Here is a 15,522-nt window from a genome sequence, read left to right on the forward strand (position 1 = left end):
GTTCCTCTTCTTGAGCTTTTCTGTATTTCATGAACGCCAACTCTTTCGCCTTTATTTTCTTAGCCACTTTTTTGGAGAACCATATTGGTTTCCTTTTTCTCTTGTTTTTATTTACTCTTACATAAAGGTTAGTTGCCATATTTATAGCTCCTTTCAGCCTGTACCACTGCCTTTCCACTTCTCGTATGTCCTCCCAGCCCATCACCCCTTTCTTCAGGTATTTCCCCATTTTGCTAAAGTCAGCATGTTTGAAATCCAGGATTTTGAGTTTTGAGTGGCTGCCCTCCACTTTAGCTGTTATATCAAACTAAACTGTTTGATGATCACTGCTGCCCAGGTGGGCACCCACTCGGACATTGGACACAGTTTCCCCATTTGTGAGCACCAGATCAAGTGTCACTCCTTCCCTCGTGGGTTCTGTCACCATTTGTCTGTGCAGAGCACTTTGTAAGGTGTCCACTATCTCTCTACTTCTTTCAGATTCCACAGATGGAACTTTCCAATCCACATCTGGCTCTCCCAGCAGCAGCATCTTTCTTTTCTTTCCCAACTTTTGGATACAGATCTTTATCTGGTTCCTCCAATTGTGTTGGAGGTCTGTAGACAACACCCATGTGGATAGAGGTTCCATCATTTATTTTCAAGGTGATCCATATCGCTTCTTCATTTCCCCAGGCCCCTGGCATTTCAGTCACTGTGATATTGTTTCTTACATACAGAGCTACTCCTACACTTTTACGACCATCTCTATCCTTCCTAAATAGATTGTAGCCGGGTATGTTTGCATCCAATTCATGGGAATCATTGAACCATATTTCAGTGATAGCAAAAATGTCTAAGTCTACCTCTAACATCAGGGCTTGCAGATCATGAACTTTGTTGCTTAGACTGTGAGCATTTGTGGTCGTCACTTTTCAGTCACATTTAAGTGGCAGTTTCATCTTCTGTTTAGTTTTTTTTCTTTAGTCTCACTTCTGCTGTGTTGGTAACAAGTGATTTGCTAAGACTGTTGTTTTCATTGTTTTCTTTACTACCGTCACACCCTGTCTTTAGCTGGGGGTGACCACTGGAAGTGACCAGCCTTCATATGCCATCCCCGCCTTCTAGTTTAAACACCTCGATACATATTGTCTGAATTTCTCACCAAGGGTTTTTTTTCCCTGTCATAGTGAGATGCTGTCCATCATTACAATATAGTCTTTTGTTTTTGTATGTATTGCCCCATCCTCTTATGTACCTAAAATCTTCTTGATGACACTAAGCTTTTGAGCCACCTATTGAAATTCTATTTTGTAAACTTTTCTCTCCCTTTCCAAAAGTAGTAGTACTTCAGAAGCTACCATTTGTAACAAAGGTTTTAACTCCTCCTACAGCTCCCGAAAGCTTTCTGCACTGCAATGGGGTATTATTGGCCAGGTCGTTTGTTCCCAGGTGGATAACATCGGTGTTAGACTCCTTAGTTTCTTCTCTGATTATAGTATTTGCCTGGTACGCCTTGAAGCTGAGGAGCCTGAAAGGCATTTCACTTTGTTGGGCCCCTTAAACTGTGTTCCAAAGTTAATGCCTCCGATAATGGAATCCCCTAGCAGCAACAGTTTTTTGGTATGAGATTCTTTATTAGTGCTTTGGGGGTGTCTTTTCTCTTGGGACACCTTCAATGCTTTTTGTTCTACCTCAGTTCTATTTTCTGGAGCATCACAGTGCTGTAATGGAGCAAAAGAATTCTGTAGGGGCAACCGTTGTGAGGGTGTATGCTTCTGTGGCACATGTTGTAGTCTACCTGAGCCTACTATGTTATCAATTTATTCTTAAGTGGCTTTATTCTTTGAGGCAGTGGTGAGAAATTGGTATGATTCTGAGCAGCAAAATTAAGCCAGTTTTTATCCTAAAGATGCTTTAAAAAACAAAAAATTTAGGACTAGCAATGAAAAATAAACCTGGCAGCACTTTTCCACAATATAGTAGCCAAAGTTAGAAGGACACAGCTAGAATTAGCAGGGTGAAGGACAAGAAACAATTTGAAAAGCCTATACTCACGGCCTTCAGAGCTAGGCAGAAAGGGAGAGATTTTTTTGTTTGTTTTTGTCTTTTTGGTGATCTGGGTTAAAAGACAGAGAAGTACACCACAATACAGATTCACAGAACAAATTAATTAAACAATGAAGTCCAGAAAATAGATATATCTGGTAGCTAAACCTGTAGCCAGAAAGTTGAGAAATTGGCAGTATTATGGTTCAGGCCCAGCACATGGAATGATTCAAAGAATCCCCTCTCCTTAACTGTCTGGTTTTGATCAACAAATGGTTCCTGGAATAATACTTGGTATTTTGTACTGTAGTTGTGCATTTGCTATTTGTTGTCCCTCATGTGCTGATCTAATGAGTTTTTCTCTTGGTTTGCAAATTATTTTGCTTCCTTCCATATCTGCATTGGTGGATTCTAAGTCCTTCTAAGTGTTGGAATGCTTGTCCAAGTTTAATGATGGAGATGGATTCTGAAGATTTACTTTTGGATTGAGCTACAACTGAAAAAGGTGTGAGCAAAGACCTTTTGCTCAAAGACAAGTTACATTCAAATACAGTAGATATTTTCCTCTCCTATACCTGAGGCAATGGAGGGTTAAGGGACTTGCTCAAGATCAGGAGACATGGTAGGATTTTAATCAGGTTTCTCTAGGTCTCAGCCCACTGCTCTAACCATTAGACTACATCTCCATTTCAACATTTTTTGCACATTTGGATCGAATGACACTGTTCTGATAGTAGCTCTACAGGTATAATCTATTTCTATGAAGCCCATTCCTCCTCCTTTTTGGGGAATGTACAGTGTTTGCATATACTGATTATTTATAAATTATGTTGTTGGAATGGAGTTTTCTTGATCATACATCCAGTTTTTCCAAATTCTAAGAGGTCAGTCTGCAATTGCAAAGCTGTATGAGAACATGGGAATTGCTGGCTGTTTTAATGGATTATATCTTATGCCATGATGGTAACGCACTTTTGAATATCAATGTTTTTATTTATATACTTTTGAAAATATACAAAAGGAGATCACAATCAGAGATAATGAAAAATAAATAGCCAAATATCATAAAGAGAAAAAAAAAGAATAATAAAAGAGAATAGCATTCATTTTTATAAGACAACAAAAAAAGGGGGATGGATGAGAATCTACACAAGGGAGATAATTATTACACAACATACCACAAAAGCAAACATATACAATGTACATCATACTTCTGGAAGACTTCCAAGAAAAAAAGGAAAACACTGTAAAGGAGAAACATTTATTTCTCAAAATTCATTGCAGTGGGTCAAACACCCTCCCCCCTATCATAAATAACATTATTATACCGTACAATACACTTTCAATTGAATTTCAACAAAAACATCACCTGAACCTGAAGAACCCTAGGTCTCATAAAAAGAAATTGCTTCCTCCTTTTGCCTAAATTTAACACCTGATTATAATCACACTCAAAGGCAAATGTCACCAATAAAATATAGGGATGAGCAAAGTTTTCATGCCTTTTTCTGTTATTTTTTTTTATTCCAGAATGAATATCAGTATGAGCGTACACTCCTCTTAAAAGTATTATGTGCAAACAGCATGCACTCTCTCGCTAGTACATACATGCATGCACTAAGAGTGCACTTTCTTTGCACATCGTGTGCACCTTTTCATGAATACAACCTCTTTGCACAGAGGAGGCAACAGCAAACTGAGGAGTCAAGTCCAAAAAGTCTGAACAGATGGTTGAAATATTAGGCTGTATCTCCTTTCCAGTCCTCTGTGGACATGATGGAACATAAAAGATTAGTCATTATAGGAAGAGACTCTGCAGCCACTTTCAAAAATATCAAAATATATACCTTTTTCATATTTCTGGAGGGGGACAGATAGAGCTTTTGGCAAGTTAATGAACTTAAGATTCTTACTCCTCAATGAACTGTCATTTCCAGTTTCCTAAGCAAATCAATATTTTCCTTCAACAAAAGTTGCCACATCTTGCTCAAATGTTTCAATTTTCTGTTCAGTAATGTCAGTCCCTCTCCCCTTCAATATGAGAAAAACAACAATTGTGATTAGCTTGGAGAGTTGAAGAGTAAGGGTTTTAAATTGAGTAGAAAGTCTTGCCCATGCCAGACCCATGAATCTGAATTAGCAAACACTGCTCTTTCTACATACACCATCAATCTTCCAGCAACATCAAAAAGTGCACTTAACCACAGTCATCCCAACTGTGGCCTCACTGGGGTCCAATAGGCATCTTCTTTCCTCAAGGCTCAAGGTTGTATATTAAAAAAAAACAAACAAAATCCAACAATAACAACAAAGGAGTTATTGGATCTCCCCCTTGGAGTGAAGCATCCAGCAACTGACGGAGCAGAACCAAGACGCACAAAAGAATAAATCAGGGAGCAGCCCCAGTAGATGACAGCCTTTCTCGTCCCCATAATGCAATTTCTCCTCTAGGCTTCTGCCAACTTGCTCTTTTCTCTCAGACACCTATGCTTGACTGTACTCCTAGGTACTTACAAACACCTTCCTTTTCAAGTTCTGTTATGTCACAGTCAGCAGTGAGAGAGATGCTTTCAACATTAAGTGGTCCTTGGTTGCATAGACTTCCTTTATTTCCACTATGTCGCATTTGGTGCCTTTTCAAATGCCATGAACGACTAAAACTTTTATTACACTCAGTACACATAAAAGGTCTCTGTCCACTGTGGGTCATTTCATGCCTTTTTAAAAGCCATGACTGATCAAAACTTTTATTACACTGAATACATGTAAAACATTTATCTCGGGGGCATTTAATTCCACTATGAATCATTTGGTGCCTTTTAAGAAGCCATGACTGATCAAAACTTTTATTACACTGAATACATGTAAAACATTTATCTCGGGGGCATTTATTTCCACTATGGATCATTTGGTGCCTTTTCAAAAACCATGATCGACTGAAACTTTTATTACATTGAATACATGTAAAACGTTTATCTTGGGGCCAATGTTTATCTCCAACTTTGTTCGTTTTACGCATACTATCGCCAGTATGGATCATTTGGTGCCTTTTCAGATGTGACAACTTATTGAAACTTTTACCACAATTACTACAGGTATAAGGTTTAGGTTGTGGGTTTTCATTGTGGATGAGTTGGTGCCTTTTCAGTCCTGATGACTGAGTGAAGCTTTCACCACACTCAGTACACATAAAAAGTTTCTTTCCACTATGGATCAATTGATGCCTTTTTAAATGCCATGAACGACTGAAACTTTTATTACACTCAGTACACATAAAAGGTTTCATTCCACTGTGGATCATTTGGTGCATTTTCAAATGACCTGATCGATTAAAACTTTTGTTACACTCAGGACACGTAAAAGGTTTCATGCCACTGTGGATCATTTGATGCCTTTTCAGAAGCCATGACTGACTGAAACTTTTATTACAGGAAGTACATGTCGAAGGTTTCTTTTGGGGACTTCCACCCTGGAGCAGTTGGTACGTTTTTAGACTCAGTCTCTTCGTCTCGTCTTTGATCTTTTCATCTGCTGGATATAAACAGAATACATTGATCACAAATGAATGACTATGGAAAACTGCTACTAATCAAAGAACAGCATTTTCTGGGATCTATGATGTTTAGAAAATTCTGTGGATTAGAACAGTAGTTCCCAAACCTGGTCCTGGAGGCACCCCAGCCAGTCAGGCTTTCAGGATACCAACAATGAATATTCATGAGAGAGATTTGCATGCACTGCCTCACTGCATGCAAATCTACCTCATGAATATTCATTGTGGATCTACTGAAACCATGACTGGCTGGTTTGCCTCCATGACCAGGTTTGGGAACCACTGGATTAGAAGAAGCCTCATAAGCACAACTAGAAGTACACTGCTGTGATGGAGTATATAGAAAGATACTGGTTCCCTTTAACTCTCACAGTGCCATCTTAAGAGGCCTAGGCCTGGGAACAGACAGGTGTGGTTCAGCTAAGGGAAATAAAAGTCCAGGGCTGGGGACAGACAGGAAGGTGACCTCCAGCATACTCTCACAAAACAAGTTTGAAGGGCCAGAGGGGTATCCATAAGGTAGGAAAAGATTTTACCTTGCAATCTCTGTGCATGCTGATTTTTCTATACTCAAGTAGGAACAAGACCCTCCATTTTGTTTGCTACAGAACTCCAAGTTACTTCAGGTATAGGCCTGAGCTAACAGCTTTGAGTGGAATAGGTTTCTTTGTGTTTCCTTTTCAATCAATCAACCAATTACAACATTCTTTGTTCCCTTTTAAAGCATGGTCTGGCTGTGCTTGTAAAGGTTCCTTGCCCTATGCCCACTCATGCTATCACAACTTCCTTGATAAGGATTGGTAGACTAGTTTCAGCCCAGTCTATTATTACATGTGGAGTCTAATTTTACAGTTTTAGCTAAGCAGTGTCATTCTACCAACATCTAGAGTTCAGGGAAGCAAGTATACAGAGCATTGAGCAGTGCTTTGTGCACTTCAATCATTGGTGGCCTAAAAAGAAATAACCAGGAGAACAAAAAAAAAAAAAAAAGCACCAAGGGCCTCTGAAGCTGGGATAGCAATTCTTTACTCAAGGACCCTGACATGGGCTGCGTTTTGGCATTCCTGCCTGCATCAGAGATCTATTAACAAATATTAGGGTTGCACATTTAATGCATTTTTAATATAACTAACGCATTAAAATTTTAACTTGCAACAACAGGCTGCCTGCTCCTTGTTGCCACTACCTATCTTTCTCTCCCTTTCCTCCTCTCCCAGACTTCCTTCTTCTGGCTTATGTTTCTCTCCTACCGCTGCCTGCCTGCCCGTTTCACCCCCCCCCCCCCCCTCTTGCCAGGTGCTCCTGCTGCTTTTTCTCTCCTGCCACACCTTGTTCTCGAGCCTCTTCTTCTCTCTCCCTCCAGTGGCCCCCTGCACTTGCCTTGTACATATGGCAGAATTAAGTACACACCAGGGGTGTAGCCAGACAACAAATTTTGGGTGGGCCTAGGCAAGAAGTGGGTGGGCACCAAATGTTCTCCTCCCTTCCAACCACCACCAAAAAAATATTTCAGCTAGCAGGAAAATGCTTCTTTCCACACTGGCAGTATGCAGCAGGCATGCGCTGAAAACTGAGTGTGTGCAGGTGCCAGTATCATGGAGTAGCATTTTTGTTACCATCAGGGGGCAGTCTTCAGCTAGCCGAGCTTGAGATCCCCATCAACTACCTCTAAATGTATGCTACTGTTGGGTGGGCCGGAGCACTAAATGGGTGGGCCCCAGCCCACCCAGGCGCACCAGTGGCTACGCCACTGGCACACACTGCTCTTCTGTAACTGGAGTCCTCCCTCTCCTAGTGTCCCACTTCCTCTGATTAAACTTCCTGTTTCCTGCAGATAGGACACTAGAGAGGGAGGGCTCTGGTTACAGAAGAGCAGTGTGTGCTTAACACTGGAGTGTACAAGGCAAGTTCAGAGAGCTGCCGGGGGGGGGGGGGGGGGGATAAGATGCCAGAGAACGCAGCATGATGAGAAAAGGCTGCCAGAGCACTGGGGAGGTGGAGGTAGGAAAGAATGCAGGGTGGCTGGAGAGAAAAGGCTGCAGGAGTGCCAGGGGGGTGGGGGAGGAACAGTGGTAGGAGAGGAAAATAGCTAGGGGAGGGAAAGAAACTCAGACCAAAGCATCCTAGATTATATGTGGAAATGAGATATGCCCATAGAGAGGAAGGGAAGAGAAAAGAGAGGGAGCAGATGGTGCCCACGGAAGGGAGGAGGGAGGAGCTGGTACCAATGGATAAAGGGAAGACATAGAAATAAGACAGATATGAGGAGGAGGAGGAAAAATGGAAGAAAGTTGAATGTGAAAGATGTATATAGGGCAAGAATTGAAGGACAGGAGGAGAGAAAAGAAATAAATAGTTAGTAGAGAGGAGGCCCTGAAAACAGAATTCAGAGCACAGACAGAGGAGCAGAACCAGAGACAGGGAATAATATGATTAGAAAAATAAAAATCACCGGACAAAGGTAGGAAAACTTATTTTATTTTCAGTTTAGTAACCGAAGTATAGTACGTCAGTTTTGAGAATTTACATCTGCTGTCTATACTTTGCACTGTACAAGTGAAAATGTGAGGGGGACACTTTATGCGATTAATTGCACTATAAAAATTTTAATCATGATTAATCGTGTGACTAAAACATTTAAATTGATGTGCAGCCCTAGTATATAAAAAAAAATTATGGGCACAGATCCAATCCAAGTATACTAGAGGTATATGGTGTGCCAGATGTGTGTTACAGCAAAAATACAGAGCAATATATAACTTTGACATAGCATAGAAATGATAAAACATACAAAATAACTAAATTAATAAATATATATGTAAACATGAAAAAGTGACATGTGCAAGTAAAATATATATATATATATATAAATAAATATATGTATACAAATAATATATAAATTATGTGACAAAGTGACGTGCTAGTTAAAAAAACAACAATGTATTTCAGATGTTCATATTCTTGTGGAATGTGCAAGAATCATTAAAAAACACAAGTGATTAAGGAAATAAAAAAACAAATCAGAAAGCGGAAACACCACTGCTGAAGGGCGGCAATCCAATAAAAAACCTTAAATAAAAAAAGGAAGGGAAAAGATATATGACAGTCAACATACCTTGCAACCATTAGAATTAAAAAAAAACAACATCTTACAAATGAACTTAAACAGGCACTATTTAGGGATAAATGTGATATGAAATAATATTAAATTTCCCCTATCTACCAATTATTGGACATAACTTAATACATTTCTTGATTAGCTTTCGAAGGTTGCCCTTCTTCGTCAGATCGGAAATAAGCAAATGTGCTAGCTGACAGTGTATATAAGTGAAAACATTCAAGCATTACTATGACAGTCTGACAGGGTGGGAGGATGGGGGTGGGTAGGAGGTATGCATGGGGACATCAAAGCATATCATTGATATTCTAACAGGATGGGTGTGGATAGGTGAGGGGGGGTGATCAATAGAGAAATACAGCTTTATGGTTTATAATGGGCTAGGAACCCCAGATCCTTGTTATGTATATAAAGCAAGAAATGAAGAAGAAAGGAGGAAAGTAAAGAAATAAATGGAAAGGAAGCCCTGGAAACGGAGTTAAGAGGACAGATAGCAGCAGAATCAGATACTGGGCCAGCATGATCAGAAAAAGAAAGTCACCAGACAACAAAGGTAGAAAAAAATCATTTTATTTTCATTTTAGTGTTTGGAATATGTCCACTTTTAGAATTTAATCTGCTATCTTATTTTGCACAGCCAGAATCCGAATCCTATAAGGAGAAGAAGCAACATAGAAGTCCTGGGAGGAAAAGAGAGAAAACTGGACCGGACACCCCGAGAGTAGAAACGGCCTTCCAGCCCGGGGTCTCCAAGGAAGAGGCCGGAACGAAAGAAGCCTTCATCCCCAAGAACGTACTGGGCCCTTTTTCCCAGCAGCCTTCATTGGTGGAGAGCTCACAGATAGGCTTTGTCTGGGGTAGAACAGTAACTAAAAATATCTGTTTAATTTTGGCTTTTCTAGAAGAGGTTCAGAAGTGGGGACTGCTGTCTCTTTTAATCAGTTCCAATGAAGAGAAGGCATTCAACTGTGTTCATTGGCGTTTTCTGTTTAAGATTTTAACAGCAAATGGAAAAGAGGATTTTTTTTGCAACTGTGGTACTTGTTTTGTACTCAGACCCAAAAGTTATGTGATAATCAGGGTTTTTTTTCAAAGCCATTTCCTGACTAGCAAGGCATGTGCCAGGAATGTCCCTGGTCTTCCTTAGTTGTTCTTTTGGCTTTAGACCCTCTTATCAAGGACTTATTAGCTAATCTGCATATTTCTGGGGTGGTTTAAGCATTTTGAGTTTAGGATTTCTGCTTTTTCAGATGACTTGTTAGTACATATTACTACCCCCAGCAGTCCCTACAGGCCCAGATGGAGTTGTTTGAGGAATATGGGGATTTGTTTGGACTTTATGTTGAACCTTTTGAAATCCCTGGTATTGTTCTGTCCTCTGACAGTCTTTTCTTGGTTGTGATGTGGCTCTGGGGTGAGTGTGACACTTTTTCTGTTATGCTCACTGCAGAGTCACATCAGCAATGCATTATGGTGGGTGTAGTCATAGGGCAATGTGATTCCACTTGCCTGTCTGTTTAGAACTGTTAAATGATTGGTTAAGCTGTTGCCAGTTGGTAAGCTCTGTTCCCATTGGTGGGTTTCCCCCCTGCTTACTGGGTCAGAGCATCCCCTGTTTTCAGTGTTGCCAGGTGGGCGGTTTTACCGCCCAATTGGGCGGTTTTCCGCGACCCGCCGCAGGAAATTTTTGCCCGCGGCGGGTTGCGGGTTTTTGGGCTCCTTTTGGGTGGTTTTAAAAGCGTTTTTTTCGGCCACGGGGGGCGGGGTTAGTGACGTGGGCGGGGTTAGTGACATTTTAGGCGGGGCTGATGACGGCGGGGCGGGGTTGATGACGGCGGGGGTGGGGGTGATGACGCGGGGGTGGGGGTGTCAGGGGCGGGGTTTGACTTTGGGCGGGTTTTGGGCTGGATTTGGCCTCGATTGGGTGGGAAAAAATTTTTCCACCTGGCAACCCTGCCTGTTTTATTCCCTCTAGTCATGAGGTAGTTGCCATCTTGTAAGACAGTTCAGAACCCTTTCTTGTGTTACCCTTGGTTAGTGCACTTAGTTTTTACCTTGTATGTTGCTGAAAAAGGGCATTGTACACCATTCTGCCAGCTCTGAGCTACTGCTAATCTCAGTACCACAGAGACTCTGTGCCAGTGGGCAGAACCTCTGATCTGCAGTTAACTCTAAGTAAACATTGTTATTCAATAAAGGACTTTTCAGAGAGATAGAGTCTCCAGGTGTGAACTGGTGTGCCAAGGTTTGTACGGTGGGATATAGGACTTATAGCAACAAGTCTTAGAGGCCTGCACAGGTATTGGTATCTTCAGATGGGTTCGACAGGGGTGGGCTGGTCAGTTCCCCTTGCATTTGGCTCGCCACTCCTTTCAATACTTGGGGATTCAATTGACTATAACAACATCTGAGTTAGCTTAATATTTCCTATTTATTAGCATCTATGATTGAAACTTTGTCAGAGTGGCAGCAGCTCCAACTTGGTTATATGCTTTATAAATGCTCCCGCTAAAATTGTTGAAAAAGGATTTATGTATTTTACATTAGCATTATCTCAGTTCTGTTGGGGAGGTAAAAAGCCGAAGGTCCCTCTAAAAATGATGTTGGGTAGTTGGCATCAAGGGGGGGGGGGGGTTGGGTCTACCTGATTTACTTAATCAGGCGTGTTTATTTTATCACTTGGGAGATTGTTTTTTACGGAGGGTAGGGAGAGAGAGGATTATACTCCAATACGGGTTGAGGCAAACGTGTTAGTCCTTGGCATTTTAACCTTCCCTTACAGACACCTTTGCAATCAATCCCTTCAGGATTGCAGCATAGCATTTTGTGAGGCCTGTGAAGGCACTGTTGCAAGATGTCACCCGATGCTGGGGACTGGCTTCTCATATTTTGGCTCTTTTACTTATTCGGAGAAACACAATGTTTCTACTGGGGGTTGAGACTGGGACTTTTTAATGGGAACGTTTGGGGATTTTGTGTTTAGAACATGTACTGCAACCAACTGGTGCCCTTACAGAGTTTGGGGAGTGGGACACTTTATTTCATTTGGCGGATGTTTTTGCTTATCAATTGTGGCATTATATTTCTACCCTGGAGAAAGATGCTTTAGTGGCACAACATAGGGAATGGACTCGCTGCTTATTTTGGAGTTGAAGGATAGAGACAAGCTATAGGCATTGGCTCTTCATAGGTCTCTATTAGAGATCTATCCTCCAAAAAATACATCTGACTTGGAAATAAAATGGAGGGCTGATTTGAAAAGGACACCTGCCTCTTTGAATTTTGGTAAATTAATTGCCTGAATACTGGACTTGATCGTTTCTGTGGAATTAAAGGAATGTCAGTTTAGGGCGTTTCACCGGGCCTATATCACTCACTCAAGTACAAATTTATAAGATAGGAGGGGCTGCTTTTCTTCTGTCAGAAATGTGCTCAAGCTCCCAATTCAATTTTTCATGCTTTTTGGGAGTGTTCAGATGTTGATTTATTTTGGAAAAGATGGCTCGTTATTTAAGTTTTATTAGGATCTGCAATTCCCTTATCGGACACAGGTATTATTAGATAAACATGAAGTTTTTGCATTTCAGAGCAAGGGCAGCCGCAGGGCCGTACCTAGGGTCTCTGGTGCCCCCCTGCAGACTATCAGTTGGGCCGCCCCCCCCCCGTGTGGCACAAGATGCAAAGGAAATAGGAGCGGAAAGATGGAGTTCATCTTTGTTGGATTGTTGAACAAATAGAGGGTTTACAACCACTTAGCTTTTTGTGCTTTCATGTTCATGAAATTAGTAATTAAATCCTTGATATCTAACTGGGCACATATATCATTCTCAATAGCAATCATGGCAAGGCTTACAAGCCTTTCTTGCAAAATACTTGATCGCAAATAAATGTTTATGATTTTTAACCGTGAAAATGATCGCTCACCACTTGCCACACTGACAGGAATTGTCAGCAATATTCTTAGAAACAAATTGCTATACATTGCAAAATAAGATAGCAGATTAAATTCTAAAAGTGGACATATTCCAAACACTAAAATGAAAATAAAATGATTTTTTTCTACCTTTGTTGTCTGGTGACTTTCTTTTTCTGATCATGCTGGCCCAGTATCTGATTCTGCTGCTATCTGTCCTCTTAACTCCGTTTCCAGGGCTTCCTTTCCATTTATTTCTTTACTTTCCTCCTTTCTTCTTCATTTGTTGCTCTATATCCATAAGTAAAAGCTGGGTCCTCCGCAGACTTGACTGTCCAGTGGATCCAGCTTCTGCCTATTTTCTCCATCCATGTGCAGTTTTTCTCCTCATCTCATCTCCTTCCTCTCTCTTCCCTCCCCTCCATCCATGCCCAGCACTTCTTCTCTCTCCCTTCCCCTCCATCCATGTGCATCTCCTTCATCTGTCTTCCCTTCCCTCCCCTCCATCCATCCATCCATGTCCAACAATTCTCCTCTCTCCCCTCCATGTCTAGCAATTTCTCCTCTCTCCCTGGGCCCTGCCCTCCCATCCAGGTCCATCCATGTCCCTCTCTGCCCTGCCCTCCTCCATCCATATCCAGCAATTCTCCTCTCTTCCCTCCCCTCCATTTCCAGCAATTTCTCCTCTCCCTGGGCCCTGCCCTCCCATCCATGTCCATCCTTGTCCCTCTCTGCCCTTCCATCCTCCATCCATATCCAGCAATTCTCCTCTCTCCCCTCCTCTCTGCTCCATTTCCAGCAATTTCTCCTCTCCCTGGGCCCTGCCCTTCCATCGATGCTCCTCTCTGCCCTTCCCGCCTCCATCCATCCTCCCATGTCCATCTGCCCACCCTCTGAGTCTGGTTTCTTGTATTTAATTTAAATTTACCTCCATCGTGGCAGCAGCTGCGCAACGTCAGTGAAAGCGCTGCCGACGTCTCCAGCCTTCCCTTCGTGCTCGTTCGTTCCCTCAGTGTCCCACCTTCTTCTGACATCATTTCCTTGCGAGGGCAGGACACTGAGGGAACGAACGAGTGCGAAGGGAAGGCTGGAGACATCGGCAGCGCTTTCACTGATGCTGCTCAGCTGCTGCGACGTCGGAGGTAAAAGATTTAAAGCCCCCAGGGCGGCGCGGAGCTGAGGTAAGCGGTGAGGGTAAGCACCGTGGCGGCGCCCTCCAGAGGTCAGCGCCCCCCTGTGGTGCTTACCCCGCTTACTGTGTTGGCACGGCCCTGGGCAGCTGTTTACTAATCCGAAAAGCAGCTCTCTTAGGTAAAAGTCCATTCTTAAAAGTTTCGACAGTCCTGGATTCACTTTCTTTCTGGGGCTGATGTGGCATGTTGCATAAACTTTTGTTAATGGAGAAGGAAAAAGCTAGTTTATCCTACAAACGTAAAGAGATTTCTATTTGTTTGGGACTCTTACATAAGCTCTCTATCTTCTAGATCTCAGAGTCTTATACTGAATACAATATAAACATCTGGAGTGGAGTGGGAGACTGTGCCCCCTTTTCCCTTTGTAATTTTGTTCGGGCAAAGGGTTGGGAATGGATGGGAGGGATTGTTCTCAGGATATAATTCAGGGGCTGTCGGGTTCGTCTGTCATAGTGGGAAGCTATAAGAAACAAGACCTTTCACTATCCATCTATCTTGCTTGTTTTGTTGTTAGCCCTGTGTGGCATATTATATGTTTTGGTTATCTCAATGGGAGATTTTTGTGATGTATGCCTTTTTATTCTGTTGTACTGTATGTACTGTTCCAATAAAAAGATTTAAACATTTTTTTTTTAAAGCGGTGGTCCCTGCACAGAACTCTGGGGAACCCCACTATCTACCCTTCTCTATTGAGAATACAGACCATTTCACCCTACTCTCTGTTTTCTAACTTTTAACCAGTTTTTAATCCACAATTGGACATTACCTCCTATCCTATGACTTTCTTTCTCTGGAGTCTCTCAATACATACTTTGTCAAATGCCTTTTGAAAATCCAGATACACAATATCTACCGACTCGCCTTTATCCACATGTTTATTCACCCCTTCAAAGACATGTAGTAGATTGGGGGGGGGGGCAGCAAGCAAGCTAGGTACACCACTGTCTATCCCCCACTCCCCATAGCTCAACATCAGCCCTCCCCTACCCTCTCCCCCTCATAGTCTGGCAACAGCCCTGTCCGTCCCTACCCCCTCCCCCATAGTCTGACATCCCCTCTACCCTTCCCAGCATACACACCAGATGTTAATTTTGACATTTGCAGTTGCTTCTCTAAGTTTTTATTTTACCATTCTCCTCATTTTATCTCCTTTTTGAAAGTTGAATGCTAACATATTGGATTTCCTGTGTGTACTTACTCCAGAGCTATATGAAATCTGATTATGTTATGATCACTGTTATCAAGTGGCCCCAGAACCATTACCTCCTGCACCAGATCATGCGCTCCAGTCAGGACTAGGTCTAGAATTCCCCCTCCCCCAGCATGCCCAGTTACCTTTACCGTCGAAATCAGGGTAATTGAAGTCACCCATTCTTATTGTATTCCCCAGTTTGTTAGCCTCCCTAATTTCTGATAACATTTCTGCATCTGTTTGTTCATCCTAGCCAGGTGGACAGTAGTACACTCCTTTTCCCCTTTACACACAGAATTTCTATTCATAGGGATTTCAAGACGTGTTGTGTCCTGAAGAATTTTTAGTCTATTCAATAGAAGGCGCTCCCTAACATATAATGCTACCCCTCCACCAATTCGATCCACCCCATCACTGCGATATAATTTGTACCATGAAGTAACAGTGTCCCACTGATTATCTTCCTTCCACCAGGTCTATTAAAATCTGTCTTTTTATTTAGTGCAATATATTCTAACTCTCCCA

General features: G+C 42.0%; 1 protein-coding gene across 2 annotated transcripts in view; it reads right to left on the reverse strand.

Moving 5' to 3' along the window:
- Window positions 1-3,108: 3,108 nt before the first annotated feature.
- Window positions 3,109-15,522, reverse strand: part of LOC115462444 (zinc finger protein 501-like) — a 37,502-nt gene continuing 25,088 nt past the window's right edge. Inside the window, exon 3 of one of the 2 annotated variants that reach the window (XM_030192448.1) lies at window positions 3,109-5,556. In XM_030192448.1, coding sequence (XP_030048308.1) covers window positions 4,505-5,556 — 1,052 coding nt within the window. In that variant the 3' untranslated portion in view covers window positions 3,109-4,504. Of the gene's footprint in view, window positions 5,560-15,522 lie in introns of both variants that reach the window. The other variant, XM_030192447.1, reaches the window with a different exon arrangement.

The sequence above is a fragment of the Microcaecilia unicolor genome, chromosome 2, assembly GCF_901765095.1.
Source record: "Microcaecilia unicolor chromosome 2, aMicUni1.1, whole genome shotgun sequence".
Classification (NCBI taxonomy): Eukaryota; Metazoa; Chordata; class Amphibia; order Gymnophiona; family Siphonopidae; genus Microcaecilia; species Microcaecilia unicolor.